Source organism: Drosophila sechellia, chromosome 3L (genome assembly GCF_004382195.2).
Source record: "Drosophila sechellia strain sech25 chromosome 3L, ASM438219v1, whole genome shotgun sequence".
NCBI lineage: Eukaryota > Metazoa > Arthropoda > Insecta > Diptera > Drosophilidae > Drosophila > Drosophila sechellia.
The window spans coordinates 6,397,288-6,416,596 of record NC_045951.1 but is presented as its reverse complement, the minus strand read 5'-3'; the positions used below and the strand labels follow the sequence as shown (position 1 = coordinate 6,416,596).

Below are 19,309 nucleotides of genomic sequence, written 5' to 3'. Positions count from 1 at the left end.
CCAATCTAAACTTGAACTAGTCCTCATACATTTACGCATATATCCAACTATACAATAGAGCTTTGCTTAGTGCTGCGTTAAAAATACAACTAGAGTTTTACACTTTTACATCGAGGCCTGTGACAAGCGCATTTTAAGTCTACTCACTATGCTTAGGCTAAAAACATCTATACTACACTTAGGGGATAGAGGCAGCCTTATGCTTAACGTACTAGCACTCGTTAACTGCTGGAACAAAGTCACAGTTGTGGCATGGATTTGAAATGCTTAAGGTACACAGATGTTTCTGTGGCTGCCGTGTCAATAGTAGTACATAGTTATGTATTTTGGAGTTGTCAAAAGTTATTTGATCGAGTCTTTAGGATGCGGAGAGCTGAATCGGTGTCTGAGGTAATAGTAATAACGAAAGTGCTGGATTATGCGTAAACTCAATTAGGCGCTTAATTCGCCATTGCCAACTAATAAACATTAAACAACTAACAAAGCGCATTTATGCATTTATTCATGATGCCTCATGATATTATTTATGATAATTTATAATGCGCAAGCACACACACACACACACTCATGCCTATTTACACAATGTCCGCAGATAAATTCACACAGATACGCACTCATACACTGTACAACTTTAGCTGACAACTGCAGTGACATTAATTAGCTGCAATAGCAACAAACAAAAAAGATTTATGCATGTTAAAAGCGACTAATTATGTTATTTTTTCATCTTAATTTATCTTTTTTCTACGGTTGCTGCTTTTTTTAAGCTGTTTGTAAGCCGGCCCTTTTCTGTTTTTTTTACTTTTGACAAGAGTCTGCAAAAGCTACACTGAGAATATAAAATTGATGCCTCAATACAAAAAAAAAAATGCATCTTTGATTGGAAATAGAAAACAGAGTTGCCTTAAATAAGAAAACTAACAACTTAAAACATTACTTTTTAACTTAGAATTGCTTTAGAATAACTTTAGAACTTAACTTTAAATTTCTATTTGCAGAAGCTTGCCAAAAGTGAAAACTGGAAACGAGTGTGATAGATTTTCCATCGCAATTCCGTCAAATTTTCATCCTGTCAGTTGTGACGCCGTCGTCGCTGAGCGCTCTCCGCATTTTCGGCTGCCACATGCAGCCAATGCAACTGTTTCCTGAGTTTTGCCCGCAATTTGCGATACTTAGTGCCTCCTATGGAGCCGACACTACCTCCTGCTCCTCCACCTCCACCAAACAGCTGCTATCACGTTCCCGTGGACAGGTCGTCTTTGAGCCATTGCGGTATTGGCCGCGAGCCCAGCTTTTTGAGCAGCTTCACCAGCGCCGTGTTGTGATTGAGATAGTATCTGCAAGCGAGAAAAGAAAACATAGAAATATTCCATCAGAATTTCAGGAAGAACGCAGCCAAAGTGGTGGCGCAAAATTAGAATTTCAAATCGCTGGTTTCCCGCCTCAAAGACAGAACAAATATGCAGATCGGCGCGGGCTTATCTTTTGCAGCACCTCTTTGCTGGCTAAGTTTTTGAATATTTTACTTCAGTCTACCCCCAGCTCTTGATGTTTTTATGAACCACTTGGATTGCTTAGAGCTGACAGCAGATTTGTCTGCGGGAATTCGGACCAATCTGAGGAACTAAGCTCAAAACATCTGGCAACCAATAGAATATTATAACAATTTAAGTAAAAAGCAACCTTTCCACTGCCCCTGAACTAAACCATTTTATACCCACATCCACGAACGTAATCGTTTTTCTCCACCATCATCATGAAATCTCGTCAGGAAACAAATTTCCCCAGCTTACAGGCACTTTTATTTGGCCAACTCCAACTCCCCTGATATATTTCCCATTTACTCCAGTTGAATGCCTCACAAAGTAGTCCATCTGTCGATCTCCATTTCCGTTTGTGTACTTTCCGTGTGTTTGTTGGCCTAGAAAAATGCGGAGCGGCAAATCGTTTTCCTTGTCAACTGACAACAGCTGGCATACCGACGAAATCGCAGTACAGCAAAGTGCACTTTTAGCGGCCGCAAAGTGCCACACACATTCACATACACATACACATACACCTACACATACCCTTCGCACGAAGAAAAAGCGAGGAGTTTTGTCCCCACAACCCATGGCCACATATGTTCATTAATCCTTCACTCAAAGCAGCAAGGGATGTGTGCGGCTCCTTCGTCGTCCTGTCTGTCGTCCCAAATCACTCACACCGAAAACGCCGCCCACACGACTGATGGCTCGAACTTTTCATGATTTTCCCACCTTTCCCGGCTTTTCTCAGGTCCCTTTGCCCCCCCTATTTTTTTTGTTTTTTTTTTTGAGGGTATGGAGGCAACATTCCATTTTACTCACCGCTGCAACAGCTTGGCACTGCGCTCATCCATCGCCGGATACTGGCGTCCCTTGGACTTTCCGAGGCATTTATTGCGCTTCTCGCTGACGGCCTGGCAGTAGAAGCCCTTCTTCACATCGTATCGCAGGTGATTTGAATAATCGAGCAGCGGCTGGATTTTGAGGAAGCGCTGCAGCTCGTTCATCACATCGATGGGATTCAGGCGCAACTGTTCGCCATCGATGATGTGCAGCTGCTGGGCGGGATAGTAGGCCAGCCAGTGCTCCAAGTGCTGGGCGTACTTGCCGGGATTTAGGCACCGGTTCCGCAGATCCTTCAGTGCCCTCGGTGCGGAGTCACTTGCCGTTATGACCTGTTCAAGTGGTTGGGGGAGAAAAGAAGCGGAATGGTGTGAAATCAGTGTTCTTTCTAAGCATGAACACCCAATTGCTCATATGCATGTTGAGAAATTGGCGCAGTTTCCGAACTTGCATATTGCAGTAGTATTTAAGGACATAAAACAAGAAGGCAGCTTTGAAAACCCTTAAGATACTTATGAAATAATAAGATTTCTAGAATATTTTGCACTTTCTTTTACTGTGGATTTTTACCCCTTTCCTCACAGTGCAGAAATGCTATTAAAGGAACGAGTTCTGAGTGCCTTGACACGGACCTGGACACATGTCAGAGCAAGCTGGTGGAGCAATCTGAGGCATTCGGACATGTGTTAGTTGTGGGACAAACTCGGGTGCAAATAGAAATTTTCCAGCATGGAATTCAAATGAAATGTGCCAAAGAATCAACGAAAGAAGCTACAGGATGTGTGGAGGCCCCTTATTGCCACAATGGAGCAGCAGAGCAAGTCCCACAAGTTGTTTCGAATTAAAACCGAATTTTCGTACATTTATTTTGTTTTTCTCGATTTTCTTTTGAGGTGAACCCAAATGAATTTTCCTGTTTGCTTAAATGTTTCTTTTCCTTTCACCCCACTCACAGTGCCAGATAAGAAATTGCAATTTGTGGAATTTGTATTCGCTTCACTTCATATCGAATGTATATCAATCAAGGGGCACCCCATTTGATTTCCATAGTACGCAATGAAGCGAGTTAATTATAGTTTTCCATTGGGTTGGATTAAATCCTTACAGAAAATTGGATGTAGAAAAAAACCAACAAATACAAATTGCTGGGAAATAAGCTGCCTAGATTGGCACTTTGAAGTACTCTATAATTATTCGGCATTTTATAATATATCCATATTTTTACTTGGTAAAATTGACCTACCTGATAGAAACTATAGTTGTTGGCTATAACATCGCCGTGGGAACGTTGATGCTGGTACCAGGAGTAGGCCCTCTTCGCAGGTGATATCAGAATGGTGACTATTTTTGCATGTGGAAGCAGGGCATGACTTCGTTTGGGCACAGCCTCGCCATCGAAGTAGGTAGCACTCTTCTCGAACATGAAGCGTGGCGATCCCAACTGTGTGGGCATCGGGGAACTCGTGTTGGGCAGCGATTCCGATGGGAAGAAGTCCATGTACCAGTCCAGACCACGATAGTAGTTGTTTCCGTTGAAAAACTGAACCTCCTCAAAGGTTTCCGGACTGGCGATGTTACTCGCAATACTGCCGTGCATGGATAGGAAAGTGTACAATGCAGTTGTGCCCGTTTTCTGCGGTCCAATCACCAGGAACTTGGGCAGCGAATCGCAGTTCTTGGTCTTTGACCAGATCTTCTTGTGGCGCACATCGTCACAGGGATTTCCCCACACGGGATCCACCTCCTCCGGATGCAGCCGGAAATACATCTCGGCCAGCTGAACTGGCGGAGCTGAGGCCAACTTCAGATTGGTCCAGCACTGCAGGAACTTGATCACCGATTGGAATGTGTACAGAGCCAGACGATCCGATCCATAGTTGGACATGTGCGTCATAAAGATGTTGATGGGATTATACACAATGGTCTGGAAGAGTTCTCCACCCTGTATGGATTCATCTAGTTTATCTCTACCCCCCGGGTAGCGATCGATGTACATGGTGTGGGTGAATAGACCACATGTTTGCCTGGGCAACACCATTATGTTGCGATGAATGAATCCTCTTCTCAATCGAGCTGGCCTCAAATGAGGATACTCTTCCGTGGACGTAACCTTCACGTTCCACACCTTTTTCCAAGCCATATATAGTAACTCATGGGCGGGATAAACGCCTGAATGATGCGGTGATATGGAGTAACCCGAATCCGTGGGTATGTTGTGATCCACAGCAAAGGCGTAGTTTAAGTGCATTTCTGTCATCAGGAGGGTTAGGTTATCATACAAATGGGGCTGCTGGTGCTTCCACATGTGCGAGAACCAGTTGAACTCTTGAACGTTCTGCAGCAGGAAATCATCACCCAGATTCTCTTCCCTCGTGCCATGATGATAGTATTTTCCCGAGAATCCCAGATTGAACCGGAAACCTGGAACCATGGCTGCTATATTCTTCTGGGTGGCTATTAGGGCTCTCACATCATCTGGTCTCAGTCTGGTGCCCTTCTCGCCCACGAATATATCATCTATATCGACTAGAATCATACGCTCCAGATTCAGACTAAGTTGACCATGACTTAGATAGCTCAGAGCATCCAGGAAGACCAAACGATGAAGCCAAAAGCGCAAACTGCTGCCGAAGAGCACTCTTTGTATGCCATCCAACTGTCCGCGATCTTGAAGGACAGTAGTTAGAGGTAGTTGCACCTGGCCCACACTATCCGCTGGATACTCTTGAGTGTTTCTCTGCGCCCACTCCACTGGCTCATAGGTACTGTGATTATGCTGGAAAACCGCCCAATCATCTCCGGGCAGAGCCCCCCAAGCTGTTTCACCAGCTCGCGTTAATCGAAGCACTGATGACAAGGGATTCAAGCTGGCGTCTCTCAACCTCAGATTCGTGTTGACAAACAGCGGAAAGTCCCGAAGTTGCGCACCAACAAGAGTCTCCTCACTGGGACTCACGAAACCCACAATTCCCACGGAGTACTCCCGGCAGTATTTGTCCAACAGCTCTCGATTCCATTTGTCCATATTGAGATATTTGTCCAGGTTCTCAAATACAATCACGCCATAACGACCTTTGTCGAGATTGGTGAGAACTGGTAAACTCTTGCCCGCCACTTCGATTTTATATCTGCAAATAAGAGGAAATAGGATTTTTAAGAATGTGTGAATAAGATCATATTAAATTGAAAACCAATATGAATAAGAGGCTTATAACTATCAAATATTTTCAGCTAAAAATACATTCATTATAATAACAATCTTAATGATCATCGGCTTTTTTAATCCTAAACCCATTTTTTCAATAAAGACTCTTCTAACGAGCAATTTAAAACTGAGAAAAAAAAACATTACTCAAATATTTTTCTATGGCAACCCAATGGTCTTGCAACAAATGGCATATCACAATGGAAAATATCTGTGTGCCATAACTGTCAAACCAGAAACAACATGGCAAACAAAGATGGCGTTAGAAAGAGTTCCGGCACAGATAGAGATAGAAAGAAAGTGCTTGTCAAATGTGACATTCATTGAGGGTGTGAGCAAATGAGACAAACGAAATTCTCCTTGGATTGGAATAGTGCAGCGAGAGCTGCATTTGACAGCCGGATGTCAAAAGCGGTTGGCCATGACAAGCCATATATAATGGGTGACATTGCAATGCAATTGCGAAACCCCAAACGTGAGTTGCATGCGATAAGCTCGTGTTTGTTTTAGCTGGAAGAATAGATAAGCTTAGTTGGTTCTGCCAAGAAATCGAACAAATATAGCATAAATCTCAGCGAACGCTTTAACTGCTTAATTTCCATTCGTTAGGCATAGCACATGTGTATTTACGTATGCCATTCGTTATTCATTGCCGTTTCCATAACCAGGAAAAGCACTTGGAAAAAACACAGCGAATGCCATAATTACATTGAACACGGTTGCATAAATATGCAACGTCCTTATGAATAAAATCAATTTCAATATTATTATTTTCGCTGAGTAAACCTGCTAAACGTTGCCATCTACCCTACTACGACTACCACTACTCATATTGTTCCCTTCGCCTGTGCGTAAATATTTTGCATAAATATTAAAATATTTTCACTGATATGGAATTTCCAATTGATTGAATTTCATGTCTGTCTCTGTGCATTTCACTTTGGGCGTTGGGCGAATGCATATGCATATACGGACCAAATGTCGGTTTTGGTTTTGCGTATATCCTGCATACACTGCCAACCAGCATCCTGGATCCTCCATCTACCACATCCTGTTGGCCAGGCAGCCAGTCGGGCCATTTAGTGGATTTTAAAGCTAAACAAGCCAAGCTCGTGACCGAGGCCAAAAACCCAAACCCGGACCCAAAAGCCAAAAACCCAGTGATCCGATCCTTCGGCAAAATGTTGTCCACTTTATTCAATATGCCAAGCGGTGTTTCCACCATTTAAGGGGCCAGTACACGTAAACTCCGAAACGGAACGTAAAAAACGCAATGGAGCAGCCATTGTAAGCATTTTTATTGCTTTACTTTTTGTTGTTGTTTAACCCGCCACACATTCGCCGAAGCATATTAAAAATATTTGCAACTGCCCCCGCAACCGTTCGGCTGCATATAAAAGTCATAAGGCAAAACAGTTTATATATGACTGAATGTGATGCTCCACTGAGCCGAAACTGCGCCCTGTATATTGTAGATATATATATATATATATATGTATATATATACAGATCTGTATGTATCCTGTGGAATGGGGAGTCCTTGCTCGTGAGCGTGGCGTATTATTGATAGTTTTGTGCGATGGGCCTGACAAAAAACGAAATGACTTTTGGCCTGGTCCTCCTGCGACCCGCTGAGTTATGGGAGTTGGAAAATAAAATCAGGTGGGGCGGCGAGCTGGATATTTTTGGGCGGCGGTGGCTGTCGGGCGGATAAAACGCTGACACACTGCATGCATTGCATATTTTATGGCGCGTCAACACGAGACCATGTGTCACCCGGCATGGGGTCTCCATTTTGGAGTGAAGGGTGGGATTCTGCAGCAAGCCCATCAAAGTGGTCATTTATGTTTCGCCCGGATATTGAAAAATCGTGCGCCCAGCTCAACGGCTCGAGGACGAAATTCGCATAAAAGAATGGGAATATAAAGAGGTGAATTAAATGCGAGGATCGTCACCCAAGTCGTAATGACCTGGAGAACTGCATAAAAATAACCAACAAACTAACATTAAAAAGGCCTTTAAAATTATTTTGTAAAAATATCATGAAATATTGTTACTATAAACATATAAAGTTTTTCTGTGTAAAAAACACTAGACAAATTGGTTTCAGAAGCCCAACTGTGCTTCTAAAATTCCTTTAATTCAAGAGCGGGCAAATTACATATTTTTAAACCCTAATATGTACCCACTGTCAAAGATAACAGCAAACCCACCGAGCAGCCCAAAACGACCCACATCAAATGGCACATGGCACAAACGAGCCGCAGAGGCACCAAAAGAATTTTCATTGCATACTTTTCAGGTGTTTGGCGAGCTTCGGGGATGCCGGGGTGGATTTAATGCGAACTTCTGCTAGGTTATTCGAGTGCTGTAAGAGCATTAATTAAAGCGTTTTATCTGCACAAAATGTTTGTTTAATTAACTATATAATGACACTTTCCCTTGGTGCGAATGTGTCGCTGTGTGTATGTTGATGTTTGAAATTTAATTGCCAGACGGAAAATGAGAGAAGTTCATTTACAGGCCCGCAGCGGATTTGTTTTAAAAACCCATTACCGGGTATTACTTGCAAGTAAATAAATGTTGTTTTTTCCTTCACCAGGCATATGCGCGTGTGTGTGTGTGAGTGAGTGAGTAAGTTGGGTGTTAGAGGGCTTGCGCTCATTTGTTTGCATTTGTATGGGGTGTTAAATTATCCTCGGGATAAACGTAAAAGTGCAAATGCCGGCGTGCGCGCTATTACTTGTTTTTTCCTTTAACCCTGTTCTTCTTCTTGCCTCCGTTTCCGGTTCGTAGGTGTTCCCTGTTTGTTTGTCTGTCTATCTGTGTATGTGTGTCTGCCTGCCTGGCTCACTGAGTGTGGGTGTTTGGCTGTGTTTGTTGGCCAACTCGCGCTTGTCGCTTATGCAACGCATTAAATGAGCTTAGTTTTAGTTGACTTCCCACTGCCACTTTGGCTTACAGGGTCTTGTGTCGACTCCGCTCGAGGAGCTGCCACATTCCGCTGTATGCCCCCGAATGCCGCCGCAGTCCAGCAGCTGTGTTCTAATTTCATTAGAACGCTTTGGGGCTGCCGGTTTCATCTTGGTGGCGCATCTCACTTTGCCTTGTTGATATTTGCGCCAGGAAATTAAGCTGTAGGGCAAATAGCGAATACAGATTCCGGCACTGGCTACGAAATCCTTGCGAAAACAAGAATAAATATACAAAATTTAAATGCATTTTATTGTGAACATTACGGAGAAGGGGACTTTCAAAATAAATTTTAATTATAACATTCTATTTTAAGAACGCTTTAATATATTTCATTTTGCCTTAAATGATAATGTAGATTTCTTTCTATGTACCAAAGGCAAAGATCAACATAGATAGTCACCTTCTTTAATCGAATAAAATCCGTAGGATTTATTTGGCCGTTTGAAGCGGTTTGCCGGCTGGCTTCTGTGGCCAGCCAGGTGAATTGATCCCTGCCATAAGAGCCGACCACATGGCATTCGACCGTCAGGGCCCAAAAAGTAGGCAATGGCAAAAGTTGGCCCGTGAGGCAAAGTTTCAGCTTATTAGCTGTGAGTAATGATGCAATTAGCACGGTGGAGGCCATGGACTACCTGATTACTTGATTAGATGTGCTGTGGTAGACACGTGTGCCAATTAGTCGGCAGGCGAGTGGGAGGCGATTGATTTCCATCAGCCAGACACGGAAATGGGAAAAACTGTAACCTTCTAAGTTCGCTCACAATGGAAATTGTATACTACATGCCTTGAAGTGAATACAGAACTTAAAGCTGATGTGCACAGTAAATGCATATTGAATAAATCCTTTGAAATTGAATTCAAATAATTAAATTTATAAGTAGCAGTAAGCTCGAAATAAAATGTAAACCAACTTAATTGAAATGATATTTGCAATAATTTAATACCCATAATGTAAAGGTTTATACATTGTTGTGGCTCTCATTTAAATAATCAACCAGATTTTCGATTTAATCGCTGCAGGATTAAAGTTCGCCCCACCCCACACGCGAATTTCCAATTAAATTCCTCGCATATTAAGACATTTTCCCCGTGGCCTATAATTTTCAAGCGTAATTAACCCCAACCAATACCCCCCACCCCTCCACTAGTTACTTGAAATGGGAAGCATTTACCCCGGGCAAAAGCAAAAGCACTTTGCCCGTTGCTTTAGCAACTCGCTGAGTAATCTATATATCATAAATAAAAATACCCAAGAGGAGGTAACTGTGTGCGAGTGGCGGAAGTTACTTCTAGCTCGGGACACTAAACAATGTGAAAATTATACAACAAATGGCCATTACTCTATATGGCATCGGTTGGGAGGAGTCGCCAGAATCGTTAGGCCCTCCACGCCCAATCGGCGCGCAATCCATTCTTTCATCCTTTCGACGAGGGCAATAAATGAGTTTAAACTACAAAATTTATTATACGCGGCGAAACTACTTAAGTCACACACACAGCGATGAAAAAGAAAGGAAAAAATTTCACAGAGAAAGCAGAAGACACGCAGAGGCAATGTCCTTAAAGTCGCGACTTGTGAGGGTCGCGAGGGGGTTAGGGGGAAACCCCCTTCTGTTTAGGCCAATATAATCACGCAAGCCAGACGACGATGACGGTTCTTGGGGGAAAAGTCGGGGGCTACCTCCTGCTGCTTGAGTAATTCAATAAAATAACCAATTTGTTGAAAAAAAAAAGTTGAGAATGGTTTGAGGAGCAAAGCAGCATAACAACAAGCGACAACAACAGCAAAAAGCCAACTTGTCACACAAAACATGAGCGTGGGTTACTCCGGGCTTCCAGGGGGTCAAAGGTTGCGGGAACAATCTCTGTGCACAGCATCCAACAACAACAACTCGAACTGCCGCGTCACGTGCCAAGCGCCAGAGCAAAAATATACTTCTTTTTTTTATATATTTTTCCCTCTATTTTCTGCACAAACACAAGGGCGAAATAAAAAATAAAGACCATACACATATGGCAACTTATATGTACGTATGTATGTACATATGTGTGCAGGGCGACTATATTGTATGGCCATTGTCGTGGCCTAAACAGTGGAAAGCATTTTCATGAAATCTTAATGGAACGATTCTTATAAATTGAATTCAGATTTGTGGAATTTTTAATTGCAAACGAAATGGAATTTTCAATTCTTAAAAAGAGCTCTTAGCACTCGAACGACCCCACACAAACGTTATTATTCGTCAATTCAATTTGTGGGATTTGAAAAATACAACATGTATTTGTGGAATTTGTAATTAGAAACGAAATGGAATTTCAAAACTTGACTTGTCAAGCTATTTATTAAAAGGGGTTGTGAAATTTGAGTTTGATAACTTGAGCAAAGCGGCTGAGTTATTTAAAGCTGCAATGGTGGCTTTAAATTTAAAATGAAAATGTGGATTTATTAAGGATTTTTATAAGAGAAAGATACGCACAAAAATTGCATACTTATCTCGAATAAATCTAGTAGCGCACATTTTCTAAAAGAAAAGCCAATCGCCAAGGAAATTATATAATTTTACAGCCCATTGATTCCCACTGTGGCACAACAGATAGTCTGCCTGCCTGGTGGCTGGTTAAACTCCATTGACTTGTGAAAAATTGAAAATAAAAATTTTCCGCGACATTATTAAAGTAAACATTGGCGAAAAGGGTGTGATTATGACGAGCCAAGCGCAGGAGAAGCCAGCAGGAGCAGCTAGGATCCTGGCCTGGCAAAATCGAGAACAGCGGGCAAAAGGGGAGCCAAGTCCTCTAGCCAAGTTCTCCATAGAGCTACCAGCTCTACTCGTGGCAAGCTTCCAATTGTGGTGGCTGTTTATGGCGCTTGCCATGTGTCTGCGCGAATTGACGTCAGTCGCGGAAGGGATGAGCAGTGGGTTTTTGGGTCTGGCGTTCGTCGTTATGCGCCTTTTGGCATTTCGCGTTTTAAAAAGTTGGGGCTCCCAGTGGCGCAATCAGCGCCCCGGAATAAGCGAAAGGATGAGCGCAGTTTTTGGGGCTGGGCCACCACAGAAGCATGCTACATTATTCACACACACACCCACACTTGGCCACCCATCAGGATGGTTGCTTTCGGGGGTCTTTGGTTCAAATGATAACAAGGCTGCTGATGACTTCCGTGTGCTGACTGCTGACTTGGCTTTCCGAGTCAGCCGCCTGACTTGGATTCCCCTTAACCACCACCATACTCCCAAATCAAAAATTGAAAATAAGGTTAAGTAGCTATTACGCCCGCATATACATGAGCCGCCTATTGCGCACATTATAAATGGCAATTTAATAAACGATGGCATAGCAAGGAACCATTCAGGCGATGTCTTTTGGGCCGGGTAATTACCTTGGAAAATTTCATTAGAATTTCACGGCGCATTAGAGGCTGAAACTTGCCCCTAACACTCAACCAAAAATTCCTCCTTTTTTTGGAGGCTATCCAGCTTACAAATGGCGGCAATCCGGGCGTAAAAACTTTTGCAAAACTTTGCATACTTGCTGGCGCGCGCGGCTTTTGGCCAGAAATTTGTATGTACAACGTGGGCCATTTGTTCGGGGAGGGTAAAAAAGAAAAGACCGTCCAAAAGTTGGCAATCAATCAATTGGCCAGGCTAATTGGAGCGGCTAAAAGAGCGGCAGCGATTACAAAGCGAAAAGCGTTATAGCCAAAGTCCATTAGTAAGACGTCAAATCCCGGAAATACGCCTGCTTTAAATGCAGCGGAGTTTGTAGCAAATATTGAATAAATATAACCACACTCGCTTTGGGGGAAACGCTACTTTGCAACATTACGCATACGTCAAGAGCGACACTTGGAAAGTCACAGAGTGAATTTTTCATGACTAATTGAGTGGCAACTTGGGAGCAATGAGCAGCGTCGCTTCGGTTCATAAATAATTGATAATGGGGAAAAGCGAGTTCTAGGATTGCCTTGCCAAAGATAGACGACCGTCGAATGCACCTGCGTCCCGCCCACGCACACACTCACGATTCCTGGGACGCATTTCAATAATGGCTGCCATGGCGCCAGCGACAACTTTGATTGCCTGCGCCTTCTGCATTTGTAACCTGTGCGTTGTGCGTTCTGCTGTTGAGTTGTAGGATGCACGGCTCCAGGCAGCACTGCAACAAACATGTACTACATTATAAGCTAGGACCAATCCATCTCTACTGCTTCTTCGCCTGGCCCTTCAATGCACAGGGGAAAAAATTGGAGCAACTTAAAGTTACAGATCTCTCTGGAGCTAGGACGGATACACAAGTATGAAGTATAAAGTTTTCGAGATTTTTAGAGTTTACATCACTCACACTGAAAATATTTATAACTGTTATTATCTAGGATACTCAGCTTCACATCTAGCTATTTAACTATGTAATTTTGCTTCTGTGTACTCATCCGATCTCCTTTCGGTTCTCTGATATGCACACACTTCAACTCCCTCACAAAAGTCATCAGCAATAATGAGATGGTAATGTTAATGAAATTTGTTGCCCGTCTCCCTCGGCTACGGGCAAAGTTTGGAGTACCCGAAACCCCAAGGAAGCAGCAGACTAGTCACTGAAGAGTACACTAATGAAGTCATTGATAAGCAGCGGGAGTAATGGCAGCATCAAGGACCCACCCAGATCCTTCCACGCCCGGCACCCAACACCCGACTCCCGGGCTCATATGACCAAGTTGATTAGGTCATGAGAGTCATTCGCCTGCATATTTGGTTACAGCGCGGGAGACAATGGCTGGCATTACTCAACTGGTCGGGGCTTTTTGGGGGGCAAGTGGAATGAAATGAAGGGGACTGATTCTATGGCTGACTGAATGGCATTGCTGCTGTTGCTATTTGTACTTGAAATCTCATTAAAGTTGAAGCACTTGTCTGCTGATGAAGGAGTACGAGTCGCAAGTCTTTGGGAAATGCAAAGCACGAGCACCGAGCAGCTAGTTTTCCTACAGCCATAACGACAAAATTTAATTATACAACACAAAAGCCAAAGGAGTCACCCAAACAACATCAACAAAAGCTGCGGCAAATTGAAATTCTTGCCCTTTGACTTTTGGAGGCTGCGAACAGCCATTTGCCTCGGGCTTCTTTCTCTATCCCCATCTATGAAAAAGTAAGCACTCTTCTTGCCTTCGCTCTATAACAGCAATTTACACAATTCACAAACATGTATGTCGTGCATTTTAAAAAGAGAGTGTGAAGAAAAAAAATTGCATAAAAATGGTATTGAAAAGTTTGCCACGCCCTGCCGGTGCCAAAGTGCAGCTGGTATAATAATTGCGGTTACTCGCAGGAGGCTGCTTCCTGCGGTCATTGCGGTTAACCAATTGGGCGGGCCTAGAATAGCCCACACCTACACACAGAACATCCGAGCACCCACACTAGCAAACACCAGTAAAAGGCGGCCGACAGGAGAATTACAAAGGCATAACCCAAGGAAGAATAACTCTTTGAAAGGTAGCCGGCGAAATTAGGGAATTCGAAATACCCTCAGGGAGCAAAAAGCACACCAAACTGTTTGAAATGGTTTACCCATTTCATTTGAGACTAAACTTTGTAGCAGCGTTAATTCAAAGATCTAAAATCAACATAATATTTAATTAATAATACTACAAGTACAATAGAATTTAGGCAATTCCTTTAAGCCCCAAAAGCATTAATAATAACTTGAATAACTGTGTTTCTTCCAAGCATAAATTAATTGGGACCATCGTACATCTTGAAATGCTCTCGAATTACGCAACATTGCTGTCAGACTCTGTGTGTTTATGGCTTACAGTCATTCCCAAGGGACTCAACTACTCCTTGAAGTTCAGCAGTTTGTTGGCCGACTGCAGGCAGTGTGGTCGGGAAAAACTGCTGACTTGGTCAGTTGGAGGTGAAGGCGGAAGAGAAGGAGGAGCCATGTGAGCCAGACGACTGAAGATACCCGGGGCAGGTGAGACATTCGCCAGGGAAAACGAGACTTCCGCCTGAGCTGGCCGACCAGATGGATGGATGTGCTGGATGGATATGGATGGTATGCCTCGGCAAGGATGCTCGGGATGCGGCGCCGTTTGGCAGGCCACTCGACCACAAAAGCATAAGTTGCCAATTAAACTGGAATGCTTTGCTGGTTGCCCGCAGCAGCAAAGAGGAGCAGAGCTTCCCCCAACCGGAGAGACACAGACACAGAGACACCGAGGCGCGGAGAAGCTGCATAGCTTGGCATTAATTTCATAACCTGCCTTTTTATGGCCAACTACCCAAATTGGGTCAGCATTGACAATGGCCGGGGCTGCAGCAGCAAAGGAACCGAAGTGCGGAACAGGGGGAACTAGAGCATTTCGGAGTCCAGGGTCCGGAGGACCTCACTTGGCACTCGCAATTCATTTTGCCTCGGTGTCTCTCTCTCTGTGTGAGTGTGTGTGTGTGTGTGTGCAGTCTGGTGTTGGTTTCGCTGCCACTTCCGTTTCCCAGTTACTTTGAGTGTAATAATTATCGCCGCATCGCTGCCTTCGCAATTATGCAAATTTGCCAGAGCTAATTGTCTATGATTTCTCTTTTGCCCTGCGAAACTTACTTGATCCGATTGTAGACGAGCAGCTCGGCAATGTCCCTGCCCAGACCGGAATATGTGGTCTCCACAAAAACAAGGACCTTGGGATCGATCCGTAATCGAGCCTCGGAACGATGGTCGGGCGCTGGGGAGGCATTCCGGATGTGTTTGCCACCAGAGTTGATCATGCGGCAGTTGATGATGGGAGCGGGATGCGTATCGCGTTGAATAAGACTGAAAGAATCGAAAGAAAGTAGTTATAGGATAATCTCTTTAACAAAAAGTATTACTAATAGGATAAGCGGTGCTGGAAGAATATTTAAAAGCTTTCAAATATTAGTTTTCTCTCTCTAAACCATCTAAACCTTTGAGTAATACTTTACGTGGTATAAGCCTTCTATAAGCACCCGCCAACCGAGTTAAGCTTTAAGCCAACTGCTTTCCTTTGTTTTGTTACCTTTTTGAGCACGACCAATCCCCCTTACAGAGCTCGAATATATTTAAACATTTACCAAAGCAATTAAATGATACAACGGAGCAGACGTTGACTTTTGAAGCTGTCAGAGGGAAAACTCATGCATAAAAAAATATGCTAGAAATAATAAAATGGCAAACTGCACAAAGTCCCGAAATGCAACATTTCGTTGGAGGGTAGATAAGCAAGAGGCGGCAAACTTGCCAGTGGAGAGCTGTTCTTCCGCTCCAAGAGAAGAAGACGATGAAGCGCTGGTGGCGTTCATTTATTGTATTTGCTTTGTCGACCGACTGCTGCAGGGGATTTTGTGTGGCAGAAACTTGGAGGCAAATATAGGGAGGTGCTGCTGTGACACAACACCGCATGTTGCAGGCCAAAAGTATGAAATAGTAGCTGGGGAATCGTGGCAACGGCAGCCAAATTGAGATACGCGACAACGCTGCGTATGCGTAATATGCAAACATCGTTGGCGGCTGTCGTTAGCGTTGGGTAGATGTGTTGCGTTTTCCGGTGCCTGTTGCCTGCCACAAAGATAAAAGCCAACCGCCAGATGTCTTTCAATACCAGACTTGTTATGTCACACAAAGAGAAAGCAACAATAGTATTGTATCCTCATTTCTCTAATGCAAATACCTCGGATTGTATGTTTTTACGCTACTCGTATTTTTTTTCCATTTTCGAAGTTAATTAAGTTATAACATCTAATAGATGAAGTTTTCCACAGTGCGCCCATATTAGTAGCTTATCCTCAGGCTTGTCTCACATCTTCATTTGCTTGGTGTTCCTGGGAACTTAAGCTTCTCCGTCCTCTTTAAACGGCAACAATGCGGCTCATTAACAAACCAACAACGAGCTGAATACTGAGCCATCTAATGTAAGTTTGCGAGCAGTCTCAACTATCCTTTCAGTCTGTCTCTGTGTGGGTCAGAACTTTTCTCATAGGAGTGGAAAAGTTTGTGCCCTAAAACTGCCTGAGAATCACCTTTGACCTGGGCAACTTTTCTATTTAGATGTTATCCAACCTTTCGTGTTGCCCTGCCCACTGCTCTGTGTTATATCCTTCACGTCGAGTGGAGCGTTTTATTATAAAGCTTATGTAATTTCCACATATCCTTGTTGCATCCAGCTAACCTTTAGCAAGGCAGTCTTCAGGCAGTCCATTGCAACAGGAAGAAAATAATAATAACGAAAACATGCAACAGTGAAAGCGCTTAGGTAAAAGCGGCAACATGTGTAAAATCCTTTTGCCGAGCGCCTTTCAAGTAAAATCCCCAAAATTAACAAAAACCTATTAGGCCAAACCCCGCAATCTGAAAGGGTACCGTTCACAGGACATGCATGCAGCAGGACCCAACTGGCTGCCTTGCAAATTGTAAATACTTTTTGCATTAAAAAAATTTGGGGGCTGGGCCGTGTGCTTGTGGAACGCCCAGGATCCCAGGTCCTGGCAGGCTGGCAAAAGTTTTGCACTGCCAAAACAAAATATTTAGATAGCAAACGAACACATATATACACGGCAGGCCAAACACACACGTTCTGGTATAAAACATGTAGGTCCACCAAAAATATCAGATAGGATAGTTTTTCTTTTTCTTCTTTTTAGTTTTGTTACCCCAAATGCACTTTAAACATGGGAAAAAGTACTGGGGAATATAATGCGAACGCAGTCGGTAGCCAAATTGATAACTTTCCAAAAACAAATGAAACATATACCTAAAATATATATTTTTCTAGTCGAAATATGTCCTGATTCCAAGACGCGCAATTACAAATGAACACTTTTGAATTTGGTGAACCCTGATATCTATATCTATGAATCAAATGTGGAAGTAATATTATTCGGTGCAATATTGACAACGGGCCTCTGCGGTGGCTTCCTCTTCACCGCTTTCTGCGCTTCCACTACGGCCACCGCTTCCTCCACCGCCACCACCGGAATCCTCGCCCTCAGCACTACTGCGGTAATCATCGATGATGGCCTGTAACTCCTGTTGCGCATCCTGGAACTCCTGCTCCTCCATTCCCTCTCCCGTGTACCAGTGAAGATGGGCCTTGCGCCGCAACATGGCCATGGAAGCGTCCAGTAATCGCTGGAACAGCGTCTGAATCGCCGTTGTGTTTCCAATGAATGTGGCTGACATCTTGAGGCCCCTCGGCGGTATATCGCAAATAGCCGTCTTGATATTGTTGGGTATCCAGTCTACGAAATTGTTGATATTCTTATTCCTCACCCCAGTCATCAGTTGATCCACCTCACGCGGTGACATTCTTCCTCGGAAAATACCAGCAGCGGTCAGCAGTTTGCCCTTTCGAAGATCGATGGCACACAGCAGATTATTACTGTAGAAGATCTGCTGCACCAGCTCCGAAACGGTGCCCTTGCTGAACTGCTGCTGCTTACAGGTGACCAATGGTGCGAATCCCGGTATGAGGAAGTGCAGCCTCGGGAATGGCACCATATTTACATAGATCTTGCGCAATCCAGCATTCAGTTGGCCAGGAAACCGCAGGCAAGTGGTTATACCCGACATGGTCAGGGCTACTATGTGGTTGATGTGCTCGTAGCCAGACATCTTGATCTTTAGGTTTCTATTGCAGATCTGGAACAGTGCCTCGTTATCAAGGCAGAAGGTTAAATGCGAATTGTTGACCAAGGCGGGAGTACTAAGTAGGGCATTATAAGGTTCCACAACCACCTGCGACATATTCGGCGACGGAATGGTCACATAGTTGCAGAGCAAATTATCCGGATACTGCTCCACGAGGGCCTCCATTATAAGAGAGGTCAAGCCGGAGCCAGTTCCGCCTCCGATCGAGTGGAGCAACTGAAAGCCTTGCAACGAATCCACCGATTCCACCTCCCGGCGCGTATTTTCCAGCACCTGATCCAAAATGGCGGCACCATCCGTGTGATAGCCACGTGCAAAGTTGTTCCCAGCACTCTCCGATCCAGCCACAAAGTTCTCCGGCCTGTACAGCTGACTGCTGGCGTTGAGACGCTGGATGGTGCTGGCTTCCGTGTCTATCAGTATGGTGCGGGCATAGAACCGTTTGCTGGCCGTTGCGTTAAAGAACACATTGATCCGCTCCAGCTGAAGTGGACTTGTGCCGCCAAACCGACCAGAAGCATAATCCACACCGTGCTCATGTGAAATCACGTGCCAGAACTGGAAGAAGTTAAACACTTAGCACATCACCTATAACACCTGGTTTACGCACAGAATCTCCGATGGCATTGCCGGCTCCGCCGATCTGCAGTGTGACTATCTCCCTCATTTCGACCCAATCTCCGCTCCTTAAAACCACTAAGCTAGGGGCTGCCTCCTCATCCTGTCCTCCGCTTTTCTCGCTCATGCGCTCAGATCCTAGGCTTACAGTGGGCTGGACTTCTCCCGGCCAACCTGATCGAAAATGTTCTTAAAATTTCTAAACTTCTCTTTCAAACCACAAATACAAATTCGGGAAATCATTATTACTCTGAGTACTAATATTCCTCAAAAACTTGTACAGTACGAGTTTCGCTTCAGTTTGCAAGTGCATGATAAATTTATGCGGAATTTTTGTGAGTTAAGGAAATATTTTTGGTAAAACACCTAAAACGTGGCATTCAGAACGGAAAATAAAATGTAATTTAACTCGACTTTGTACGTGTGCTGGCGAAAAACTTTGGTAATGCCTCCAACTTCAGCTTTTACATTCATTTTACTGTTG

At 43.9% G+C, this 19,309-nt stretch overlaps 2 protein-coding genes across 3 annotated transcripts in view; both read right to left on the bottom strand.

Annotated features, from left to right (window-relative positions):
• Positions 1-123: 123 nt before the first annotated feature.
• The window catches only part of LOC6611030 (bifunctional heparan sulfate N-deacetylase/N-sulfotransferase), a 53,424-nt gene continuing 34,238 nt past the window's right edge, over positions 124-19,309 (bottom strand). For both annotated transcript variants that reach the window (XM_032717874.1, XM_032717875.1), the window contains 4 exons: positions 15,148-15,357; positions 3,613-5,497; positions 2,349-2,701; positions 124-1,337 (listed from right to left, as the gene is read on the bottom strand). In XM_032717874.1, the coding sequence (XP_032573765.1) occupies positions 1,235-1,337; positions 2,349-2,701; positions 3,613-5,497; positions 15,148-15,357 (2,551 nt within the window). In that variant the 3' untranslated portion in view covers positions 124-1,234. The remainder of the gene's footprint in view (positions 1,338-2,348; positions 2,702-3,612; positions 5,498-15,147; positions 15,358-19,309) is intronic.
• Positions 17,307-19,022, bottom strand: LOC6611029 (probable tubulin beta chain CG32396). The gene is made up of 2 exons (XM_002035550.2): positions 18,818-19,022; positions 17,307-18,765 (listed from the first exon to the last, which is right to left on the bottom strand). The coding sequence occupies exons 1-2, from the start codon at positions 18,950-18,952 to the stop codon at positions 17,434-17,436; spliced, it is 1,467 nt and encodes a 488-aa protein (XP_002035586.2). The 5' UTR covers positions 18,953-19,022; the 3' UTR covers positions 17,307-17,433.

Bases quoted from the DNA above. Each gene is read 5' to 3' on its own strand.
- LOC6611029 (XM_002035550.2), bottom strand. From the start codon at position 18,952: ATGAGCGAGAAAAGCGGAGGACAGGATGAGGAGGCAGCCCCTAGCTTA. The intron at 18,766-18,817 runs GTGCGTAAACCA...AACTTCTTCCAG, and splicing joins GCAATGCCATCGGAGATTCT to TTCTGGCACGTGATTTCACA.